The 12,419-nt window shown below is 45.4% G+C and overlaps 1 protein-coding gene across 3 annotated transcripts in view; it reads left to right on the top strand.

Annotated features, from left to right (window-relative positions):
* The first annotated feature begins 804 nt into the window (after positions 1-804).
* Positions 805-12,419, top strand: part of LCA5 (lebercilin LCA5) — a 34,558-nt gene continuing 22,943 nt past the window's right edge. The window contains exons 1-2 of one of the 3 annotated variants that reach the window (XM_077289838.1): positions 805-926; positions 8,919-9,274. In XM_077289838.1, coding sequence (XP_077145953.1) covers positions 8,938-9,274 — 337 coding nt within the window. In that variant the 5' untranslated portion in view covers positions 805-926; positions 8,919-8,937. Of the gene's footprint in view, positions 1,236-8,918; positions 9,275-12,419 lie in introns of all 3 variants that reach the window. The other 2 variants (XM_077289837.1, XM_077289839.1) reach the window with 2 other exon arrangements.

Consider the following 12,419-nt stretch of genomic DNA (forward strand, 5'->3'; position numbering starts at 1 on the left):
GTAATGTAGAAGTTGGGGAAAATTAAGTAATGTGTTCTGCAAGCGGAGCTCGAGATAACTGTGTTATACCTGCAGAGACGAGTCCTGGCTGGATGAAGTGATGGCGGTCTGTGCTGGATGAAAGATGAAGGACTTCACCTAGAGACGTCACTGGTGAGTCAGTGTTACCTATACACTGACACTATACACTGTATACTATATAATGAACTGAAGGGTAAATTGACTAGATCAATGGATGTTTGACAGGTTATAGTTTCACACAGCAACTATTTTTCTGGAATAATCTGGTTCAGGTATATGATGACCCCCGTCACATGACCCCGTCACATGACCGGGGGGCCCACAGTGTCTGAACAGCCCAGGGCCCTGGCTACCCTTAATCCACCCCTGGGCCGGGGTCACACTTGCGAGTGCAATGCGAGGAACTCGCACCTCACTACCCGGCACTGCCGCCGGCACTCGGAACCGGAGTACGAGGCTGTATGTGTTTCTATGCAGCTGAACGCTCCGTGTTGAGGCGAGAGACTCGCGTGTTTCTCGCATTGCACTCGCACGTGTGACCCCGGCCTTACAGAGAATACAAATAATGGCCTCATATAGGATCAGGGCCGCAGACACAGAGAGTCACACCGAGTCCTTATGGTTTCCTAATGTGTCAGAGAAATATTGTGCCCGGGCTTATTAGAGAACTAATAAGCAGTGAGGTTGGCAATGGCGACCCTGCTGCCAGCGCACAGCACTACCACAAGGTGCCCAGGACAGACACACAATGCCCATGCCCCGCTCTGTTAGGAGGGCGCCATGGTGGGAGGGAAGCCGCGTGCCTTGTGCCACAGAACCGCTCTGGGAGCCTGTGGGACAGGAAGACATTGGCAGTGTGATTGTGCCACGAGTGACTGCACACCGGCGACTACGGCCGCTGCCTGGTGAGCAGCACCGGGGAGAGCAGCACCGGGGAGAGCAGCACCGGGGAGAGCAGCAGGTCACGGACCAATCACACGGGGACTCACATCCTCTAATGAGCGGGGCGCTTGCAGCACTGCCTGGTTGCCTGGCGCGGCTCCTGTGAGTAGATAGAACCCGGCGCTGTGGTTGGTGCGGTACAGAGCGGTTACCGTGGAGCTGCGTGTAAATAGAAAGCGGCCGGCAGACCGGAGCTACACGGATCCGCTCAGCGACCTGCACGGCTCACAGGCCCGGGGACTGAGGACGACCGCGGCTCACCGACCAGCGGGGTACGACTGCCTGCGGCCCGCCCGGCCGTGCTGCTTTGTCGGGGATGTGGGGGTCTCTGATTATGACATATGGTGTCCTGATTACATACATGTGGTGGTAATAGTGGGCTACAATACACTGTGAAGAAGGTGGCGTTGTCTGCTGTGTAGGTACGGTGCGGATAGTTATCCTGTGCGATCACTGACCTAGCCTCAGGATAAGCCATCAATATCAGATCGGTGATTGGTGGGGGTCTCAGGTGATTGGTGGGGGTCTCAGGTGATTGGTGGGGGTCTCAGGTGATTGATGGGGGTCTCGCTCTCAGGTGATTGGTGGGGGTCTTGCTCTCAGGTGATTGGTGGGGGTCTCAGGTGATTGATGGGGGTCTCGCTCTCAGGTGATTGGTGGGGGTCTCAGGTGATTGATGGGGGTCTCGCTCTCAGGTGATTGGTGGGGGTCTTGCTCTCAGGTGATTGGTGGGGGTCTCAGGTGATTGATGGGGGTCTTGCTCTCAGGTGATTGGTGGGGGTATTGCTCTCAGGTGATTGGTGGGGTCTCACTCTCAGGTGATTGATAGGGGTCTCACTCTCAGGTGATTGGTGGGGGTCTCACTCTCAGGTGATTGGTGGGGGTCTCGCCTTTAGTTGTGGCTGACCCTGGTATTGACTTTCTCTAGATAAGTCCCATTTAGCACCAGGCACAGGGGCTACAATAGGTGCAGCGCTGTGCCTGCTCAGCAGTGATGATACCTTGGCCCTTAAAGCTGCTGATCAGTGGGAGCGCCTCATGATTTGATATTGATGACTAGTGATGAGTGAATATACTCGTTACTCAAGAGTTCCCGAGCACTATCGGGGGGTCCTCCGAGTATTTTTTAGTGCTCGGAGATTTAGTTTACCTCACCTCAGCTGAATGATTTAAATCTGTTAGCCAGCATATGTACATGTGGGGGATTCCTGGTTGCTAGGGAATCCCCACATGTAATCAAGCTGGCTAAGAGATGTAAATCATTCAGCTGAGGTGAGGAAAACTAAATCTCTGAACACTAAAAATACTTGGAGGACACCCGAGCGTGCTCAGGAAATCTTGAGTAACGAATGTATTCGCTCATCACTATTGATGACCTATTCTTAGGTTAGGGCTAGAGAGAACGACAAGCGACCTCAGTGGGTGACATTTTGGCCACAGTCTGGCACTACCATAAGGCCACATTCACACTTTCGGTGTCTGTAAGCTAAAACCAGGAGAGGGTGACAAATACTGTACAGAAGTGGGACGTGTTTCTATTATACTTTCCCTCTGATTGTTCCTCTCCTGGTTTTGGAATCCAAATAATAAGGTGAAATACTGACCGAGGCCTTACATTGGGGTCATCAGTATCAACACCTCGGCGAACCCCTTTGAGGCCTTGATCACACCTGCATGTTTCGCTTCCAAAAAGTGATGTAACAAACTGACTACAATACAGAAGTGTGAATGTGATGTCTCATTAAGAAGTCAGTGATCTTTCTGGTATGCAAAGAAAACTGACCGATTTTCATCAGTGTTTGGTCAGTGTATCTGCTTTTACCATCAGTGATTTTTCTTGTGAGAAATAAACGCATTGTAATGCTTCTCCTATTCATAACACGGATGGCAATATTTGCTTTTAATCCCGGACTCACTGACTTGTTTTAAAAACATGAAAAATAGATATTGGCGTGCACTCCGAGTTTCACTAGTGGAAGTGCCAATTGAGAGGATTCGTTAAATCCCTCGTAGACCATGTAGAATAAATGTCAATTGCACACTCCTCTTGAATGCAAATAAGATTTCTTTTATTAAAGGTAAAAAATAAGAGCAACCTTTGAATGTCAACGCATTTCGGCCAACTCGGCCTTTTTCACGACAGTTGCACTCAGCAGGTATTCTCTCCTAGACAGGGCTTTTTCTTCCCTGGAGGTGTGATTTGTTAAATCTGGAAGGTATAGTTCATGAGATATCCTTTGGTAGATTGATGAATGTGGAAAGCCTGTATTTCACACGTCCCAGACCGGGTACTCCTGCTTGTTTCATGGCTCCCCAGCAACATGCTCCTGCACCAGCATACTTATTTGCCCTTTTGATGGCAGAGCAAAGTACTGCAGTGCGCAGGCGCTGGGTCTCGCTGACCTTTCCCGGCGCCTGCAGGTGAGTATAATAAAACCTATTTTTCTTCACTTGCAGGTCAGATTGGGGCTTATATACAGCATTATAGAATGCTGTAGATAAGCCGGGAAAGGCAGTGGCCGTAACTCTTATCGGCCAAACCTGGTGACAGGTTCCCTTTAAGAATTACAGCCCGTTAATATGTAGCTACTTCTTTTTTTAAGGGACCAGAAGTAATTGGAAAATTATCTCAAAAGCTCTTTAATGGGCTGCATGGGCTGTTTCCTCATTAATTCTTCATCAATTAAGCAGGTAAAAGGTCTGGAGCGGATTTCAGGTTTGGCTTTTGCATTTGGAAGCTGTTTCTGTGAACTCACAACATGCTGTCAAAGACTATCTCAGTTGAAGAGAAACAGACCATAATAAAGCTGGAAAAAGCTCATTGGAGAGAGAGGGAGCAGAATTGTTAGGAGTGACCAAATCAACAATTTGGTTCTTTCTGCAAAAAAAATGTGCACTGGTGAGATAGAGAACTCAAAAAGGCATGGATGTCCACAGAGGACAACAGTGGTGGATGATTGCAGAATTTTTTTCCATGGTGAAGAAAATCCCCTTCTCTCCCATGTGAAGAACATTCTCAAGGAAGTGGGTGCTTCAGTATCTAAATCTACCTTAAAGGGAACCTGTCACCTGAATTTGGCGGGATAGGTTTGCGGTCATATGGGCGGGGTTTTCGGGTGTTTGATTCACCCTTTCCTTACCCGCTGGCTGCATGCTGGCTGCAATATTGGCTTGAAGTTCATTCTCTGTCCTCCGTAGTACACGCCTGCACAAGGCAATCTTGCCTTGTGCACACGCAGTATGCTTTGCCCAACTGCGGGCAAAGCCGAAAAGCATTAGTGCGCATGCGCCGGCGCACTATGTCCCAGAACACAGCGAAATACTTCTGGGACATAGTGCGCCAGCGCATGCGCACTAATGCTTTTCGGCTTTGCCCGCAGTTGGGCAAAGCATACTGCGCGTGCACAAGGCAAGATTGCCTTGTGCAGGCGTGTACTACGGAGGACAGAGAATGAACTTCAAGCCAATATTGCAGCCAGCGGGTAAGGAAAGGGTGAATCAAACACCCGAAAACCCCGCCCCTATGGCTAAAGATTGTTCCCTCCAAATTCAGGTGACAGTGTCCCTTTAAGACAAAACTTAAGGCAGAAAGACCCACAAGCAAGCAACAACTGAAGTCCTCTGCATGAAGGCCTGACAAAGCATCACAAAAGAGTAATCCCAGCGTTTGGTGACGTCAATGGCTTCCAGACTTCAGTCAGTCATTGCCTGCAAAGAATTCTCTACATAGTATTAAAAATTTAGCATTTTATTTATGATAAACTTAATTTATCCAATTATTTTTGGGACCCTGAAATGAGGCTTTGTAGAATGATTGCAATTCCTAAATGTTTCACTCCTTAAATTAAACCTGAAAATCTACACTCCAATTGTATCTGTTGTTTCATTTTAAATCCAAAATAGTGGCATACAGAGCTGAAATCATAAAGATTCTGTCACTCTCCATATATTTCTGGGCCTAACTGTATGTACATGTAACAGGTCAGCCTGTGCCTGTCTCTGAACATTTAGTATAATTAAATACACTTAGATATATACTTTTCAGGCTTGTTTCAAATTAAAGAAGTTTATGGGGATTACAGATGATGTTGAAGTTGGTTTCTTATTTGGCAATTTTTTTTTCCCAGTTTTTTGCAGGTTTAACAACAAAAGTAAAAAATCACAGTAATAAAATACAATGCAGCCAGGAGTCCTGATGTGAATACGCTTAAACCAGCTACAAAAATAAAACTGGCGCAAAAATGGACACCAAAGTGGGCATGGAAGGACGTTATTGAAAAGGTTAAATGACTTTGGGTCTCTGACCTCACACTGCAGACACACAGATCAGGGAGCCCCTTATGAAATTCTGGTCACTCCAGCCTGGTCCAAGCAGGTCCTGGGCATAAAAGCAGGCAAATAGCTAGTTTTCACAGATTTAAATAAGTAACTGTTGTTTTTAAGGGGTTAAATGACATTAGGCCACTGGTTTTATATCACCAGCACAAAACGGGAAGATTCACATCAAAATCCGTTTTCTTTCAGCACTGTGGGGTTTCTCCAGCGCCATGAGAGGCGGGCTTGTGACCGTAAGTACCGTATTTTTCGGACTATAAGACACACCACAACTTTTCAGAAGGAAAAGAGGGAAAAATAAATAATGTGTCAAATGGGGGTCCGTCTTACAGTCCAAATTCAGCTTACCAGGGGGGATCGGCACAGGTGGAGTAGAGGTCACAGGGGTTGTTCGGGGTGGTCCAGGCTGGTGCGGTGGCCTCCGGAAAATCCTATCCCAGGCTGGTGCGGCGGTGGTCCTCCTCCTCTGTGGGGTGACGGCGGTGCTCTGTGAGACGGCAGGACTCCGCCGGCATTTCATGAAAGCCCGAAGGCCCGCGCAGATCCAGTGCTGCAATGAGGTGGCCTCCGGGAAAATGGCCCCGGGGGCGGCGCATGCTCAGATTCAGATCTGGGCAACAAGATCTCTTCCACTGGATCTTCGGGGGCCTCCGGCTTTCACGAAATGCCAGCGGAGCCCCGCCGCTGAACAGAGCATCACAGCCACACCAGCCTGGGAAGGGAGGCTGCATCACCCTGCAGCATCGGACCGGGACCGCCGCCATAGTACTTGTAAGTATATTCCGATCATAAGACGCACCCCCCATTTTCCCCAAAAATTGTTTGGGGGAAAAGTTCATCTTTTGGTCTGAAAAATATGGTATGTGATTTGCACACATGCTGTCACATGCCGACCAAATGGGTGCAGCTTTGCTCAATGCAAGTGAATTCAGCGAGGCCAGACACGTCTAGTCAGAATGTGGCCGAAAGTATGCAAATGGCATTCTTGTGGTCACACGCCCGCTGCTCGTGGCGCTGGCACTGGAGAATCCTCACAGTGAGCAGTGTGTGCGATTTAAGGATTCACAAGTCGGCCATCATAGAGATACAGCAGACCTTTAGCTTAATATGGGACAACCTCTTTAACCCTTAGAAGGAATAAGCAACTTATTCAAATCAGTACAAAGTTTCAGATTGCCAACTTTGATCAGTAACCACTCCGGAGAGCCTGAAAGAAAACTGGTTTTGATGTAGAGCTTCCTGTTTTGTGCTGCTGTTACAAGACCAGTGGCCCAAGGTCATTTAAAACTTTAAAAAACATCAGTTACTTATTTATATCTGTAAAGACTAGCTATTTGCCCATTTTTATTCCAGCTCTGCTGCCCAGAGCCTATGTAGTTCAGGCTGGAGTAACGGGAACTTGATGCAGGTCTTCACTATGTATATAATGGTGGTGTGAGATCAGTGGTCCAAATTCATTTAACCCCTTAAAAACCCCAGTTACTTATTCCAATGTGTGAAAATTTGCTATTTGCCCACTTTGATGCCAGTTCTCATGCCCATAACATACAGTGGGGCAAAAAAGTATTTAGTCAGTCAGCAATAGTGCAAGTTCCACCACTTAAAAAGATGAGAGGCGTCTGTAATTTACATCATAGGTAGACCTCAACTATGGGAGACAAACTGAGAAAAAAAAATACAGAAAATCACATTGTCTGTTTTTTTATCATTTTATTTGCATATTCTGGTGGAAAATAAGTATTTGGTCAGAAACAAAATTTCATCTCAATACTTTGTAATACATCCTTTGTTGGCAATGACAGAGGTCAAACGTTTTCTGTAAGTCTTCACAAGGTTGCCACACACTGTTGTTGGTATGTTGGCCCATTCCTCCATGCAGATCTCCTCTAGAGCAGTGATGTTTTTGGCTTTTCGCTTGGCAACACGGACTTTCAACTCCCTCCAAAGGTTTTCTATAGGGTTGAGATCTGGAGACTGGCTAGGCCACTCCAGGACCTTGACATGCTTCTTATGAAGCCACTCCTTCGTTGCCATGGCGGTGTGCTTTGGATCATTGTCATGTTGAAAGACCCAGCCACGTTTCATCTTCAATGCCCTTGCTGATGGAAGGAGGTTTGCACTCAAAATCTCACGATACATGGCCCCATTCATTCTTTCATGTACCCGGATCAGTCGTCCTGGCCCCTTTGCAGAGAAACAGCCCCAAAGCATGATGTTTCCACCACCATGCTTTACAGTAGGTATGGTGTTTGATGGATGCAACTCAGTATTCTTTTTCCTCCAAACACGACAAGTTGAGTTTCTACCAAACCATTCCAGTTTGGTTTCATCAGACCATAGGACATTCTCCCAAAACTCCTCTGGATCATCCAAATGCTCTCTAGCAAACTTCAGACGGGCCCGGACATGTACTGGCTTAAGCAGTGGGACACGTCTGGCACTGCAGGATCTGAGTCCATGGTGGCGTAGTGTGTTACTTTTGGTAGGCCTTGTTACATTGGTCCCAGCTCTCTGCAGTTCATTCACTAGGTCCCCCCGAGTGGTTCTTGGATTTTTGCTCACCGTTCTTGTGATCATTCTGACCCCACGGGGTGGGATTTTGCGTGGAGCCCCAGATCGAGGGAGATTATCAGTGGTCTTGAATGTCTTCCATTTTCTAATTATTGCTCCCACTGTTGATTTCTTCACTCCAAGCTGGTTGGCTATTGCAGATTCAGTCTTCCCAGCCTGGTGCAGGGCTACAATTTTGTTTCTGGTGTCCTTTGACAGCTCTTTGGTCTTCACCATAGTGGAGTTTGGAGTCAGACTGTTTGAGGGTGTGCACAGGTGTCTTTTTATACTGATAACAAGTTTAAACAGGTGCCATTACTACAGGTAATGAGTGGAGGAAAGAGGAGACTCTTAAAAAAGAAGTTACAGGTCTGTGAGAGCCAGAAATCTTGATTGTTTGTTTCTGACCAAATACTTATTTTCCACCAGAATATGCAAATAAAATGATAAAAAAACAGACAATGTGATTTTCTGGATTTTTTTTTCTCAGTTTGTCACCCATAGTTGAGGTCTACCTATGATGTAAATTACAGACGCCTCTCATCTTTTTAAGTGGTGGAACTAGCACTATTGCTGACTGACTAAATACTTTTTTGCCCCACTGTATTTGGGCCAGGCTGGAGTGACCTGAATTTGATGTGGGGCCCTCTGACCTATGTGTCTGCAGTATGAGATCAGTGGCCCAAAGTCAATTAACCCTTTAATAACGCCCTTCTGTGCCCACTTTGTTGCCCATTTTTTGTGTCAGTTTTATCATTTTTGTAGTCTAGCGAGGCCCTACACATTCACTATAATTTACTACATGGTATTCTAAATTATGGTAGAAATATATTCCATTCCACAACTGCAGTACATTTTCTGATGCTGGCACATTGGCCACTGAAAGATGCGCCAAATTCATTAAGAAGTGTAAACCTATTAAGGAATTTGGCGCATCTTAATCCAGTGGACTCCGGATCAAGACTGAAGAACAAAACTCCAGTTTTGATGAATTTTCGCCTAGGTTCTTTAGGCACGGTATATACCTACCTACCTTTTAATGAATGTCCATTTTTATCTATTACTGACAGAAATGCATAACTCCTTGACATGAATAGCAGGAGCCCACACTCCCAGGACCATGAGACTGATGGACGCAGAGGAAGGAGTCCTTCATCCCGCCAGGGTTCTACAAGCTCACAAACTTACACTGCAAAGAAAAGCATGAAGGATGGCCAGGACATGGCTAGAACAGACCGAGGGAGGACAAAGGGCAACCGGGATAGAAGCCAGGATGATAAAAGTAGTGATTCCTATTACTCTGATGACTATGAGAACACAACATATGGGTCTGACCGATCACCAACACCGAGCTCCAAGACCTTGTCACCTCGTGCCAAAAAGCCTGGCTATAAAGTCAGATCTGTCACACCATTACATAACAGAGGTAAGTGTTGTTGTTTTTTTGTTTTTTCTCTTTTCGGCAAATGCTTTGACCTCCTTTTTAGCTAAAGGGGTTTTACCATCCTCTAGGACAGGGGTCAGCCATTAATTTTCCCAAGGGGCCACAGTAGATACCATCACTGTTGTGGAGTGTTGAACTAATTTTGCTCATTATTGTTTTATATTCATTTGTATCACTTAATATTTAGCAGAACTAAGTGTGCTGACTCTGTTAGAGCTATAGGGCTTATTATAACATGTATCATATCCATGGCAGCTAATCAAAACCAATAATTTACTGCTTTTTATAAAATGTATAAATTGTACTACTGTTATTCAGCCCTTTTCACTTGATCAACAGCTCACAACATAATGATATCCCCTCACACATTATGCTGCCGCCACACATCTCCCCTGCAAAGTATTGTGTCCCCACAGTTTCCCACAATGTGCTATCAATAAATAAAACTACTCTCCTAACCCTGTTCCTTCGGTCAGCGCTCTGTACCTGAGCACAGCTGGTTATCGTGTCTGCTGCGCTCTCGGAAGCACAGGCTCAGTGATGGAGGAGCGAGCTGACTGCCCTTTATTCCATCACTGATTTCACTGGTATATGTGTGTCTCAAGGATGCAGACATCTGTGAAAGTGAGACGCCGGGTGGGGGCGGCCACATGGTACGGGACGCCGCTGTATTGGTCTGACCATACCTAAACTAGCAAAGGCCACTAGGTTGCACTTTGCTCCAGGGTAATAACCTTTTGCTAGGATGAACCTTAATTCGTGATTGGTGATAGTCTCACCTTTTGGGACCCTCACAGATCTTGTGAATAAATGAGGCACTGGCTATTGTAGTGTATTTTATAGTGGTTTTACCTTCACAGTGGCATCACTCACAGTGGTGACCCATTGTCCAGAGAGCTGCAGTCCCTAACATAGTGCAGGTTCCAAAGATAGAACCGTAGCCCCATGCGGGAAGTAAGCGGATCATTGTATTCCTATGTGTGCGGAATCGCCGCAATTCCGCACAAAGAATGAGCATGCTGCGTATTTTTCCACGATGCGATTCCGCCGCGGAAAAATACGCAGCATTAGAACAGCATTGTGGAATCCCATTGAATTCAGTGGGCTGTGTTGTGTATGCATTTTCGCGGCGAAAAAACGCGGCAAAAACACATACAATCCGCAACATTAGCCTAAACATTCAAACATCAACTTTATCTGCAACAGATGAAACAAAATGTTTCATGTATCTGTTTTTCTCTAAATTCTAATAGTAATGTAAGAGAAATACAGGGTGGGCCATTTACAGTGCCTTGCGAAAGTATTCGGCTCCCTGGAACTTTTCAACCTTTTCCCACATATCATGCTTCAAACATAAAGATACCAAATGTAAATTTTTGGTGAAGAATCAACAACAAGTGGAACACAATTGTGAAGTTGAACGAAATGTATTGGTTATTTTACATTTTTGTGGAAATTCAAAATCTGAAAAGTGGGGTGTGCAATATTATTCGGCCCCTTTACTTTCAGTGCAGCAAACTCACTCCAGAAGTTCATTGTGGATCTCTGAATGACCCAATGTTGTTCCAAATGCCTAATGATGATAAATATAATCCACCTGTGTGTAATCAAGTCTCCGTATAAATGCACCTGCTCTGTGATAGTCTCAGGGTTCTGTTTGAAGCACAGAGAGCATCATGAAGACCAAGGAACACAACAGGCAGGTCCGTGATACTGTTGTGGAGAAGTTTAAAGCCGGATTTGGATACAAAATGATTTCCAAAACTTTAAACATCCCAAGGAGTACTGTGCAAGCGATCATATTGAAATGGAAGGAGTATCATACCACTGCAAATCTACCAAGACCCGGCCGTCCCTCTAAACGTTCAGCTCAGACAAGGAGAAGACTGATCAGAGATGCAGTCAAGAGGCCCATGATCACTCTGGATGAACTGCAGAGATCTACAGCTGAGGTGGGACAGTCTGTCCATAGGACAACAATCAGTCGTACAGTGCACAAATCTGGCCTTTATGGAAGAGTGGCAAGAAGAAAGCGATTTCTCAAAGATCCATGAAATGTGTTATTTAAAGTTTGCAACAAGCCACCTGGAGACACACCAAACATGTGGAAGAAGGTGCTCTGGTCAGATGAAACCAAAATCAAACTTTTTGGCAACAATGCCAAACGATATGTTTGGCGTAAAGGCAACACAGCTCATCACCCTGAACACACCATCCTCACTGTCAAACTTGGTGGTGGCAGCATCATGGTTTGGGCCTGCTTTTCTTTAGCAGGGACAGGGAAGATGGTTAAAATTGATGGGAAGACAAATGCAGGACCATTCTTGAAGAAAACCTGTTGGAGTCTGCAAAAGACCTGAGACTGGGACGGAGATTTGTCTTCCAACAAGACAATAATCCCAAACATAAAGCAAAATCTACAATGGAATGGTTCACAAATAAACGTTTCAAGGTGTAAGAATGGCCAAGTCAAAGTCCAGACCTCAATCCAATCGAGAATCTGTGGAAAGAGCTGAAAACTGCTGTTCACAAACGATCTCCATCAAACCTCACTGAGCTCGAGCTGTTTGCCAAGGAAGAATGGGCAAGAACTTCAGTCTCTCGATGTACAACACTGATAGAGACATACCCCAAGTGACTTGCAGCTGTAATCACAGCAAAAGGTGGCGCAACAAAGTATTAAGTTAAAGGGGATGAATAATATTGCACGCCCCACTTTACAGTTTTTGAATATCCACAAAAATGTAAAATAACCAATAAATTTGGTTCAACTGCACAATTGTGTTCCACTTGTTGTTGATTCTTCACCAAAAATTTACATTTGGTATCTTTATGTTTTGAAGCATGATATGTGGGAAAAGGTTGAAAAGTTCCAGGGAGCCAAATACTTTCGCAAAGCACTGAATATGGATACACCTAAATAAAATGTGAATGGTTGGTGCTATCAACTTCCTGTTTGTGGCACATTAGTATATGTGTGTCAAGAGTTGGAGAAGAGGGTTGCATTGACAATCCAACACAATGGGCAGCACTTTGAACACATTTTATAAGTGGTCATAAACTTGTAAATAACTCATGAAAGACTAAAATTACATTAAAACCAAGCACACCATTGTTTTTCTTGTGA

The sequence above is a fragment of the Ranitomeya variabilis genome, chromosome 2 (genome assembly GCF_051348905.1).
Source record: "Ranitomeya variabilis isolate aRanVar5 chromosome 2, aRanVar5.hap1, whole genome shotgun sequence".
NCBI lineage: Eukaryota > Metazoa > Chordata > Amphibia > Anura > Dendrobatidae > Ranitomeya > Ranitomeya variabilis.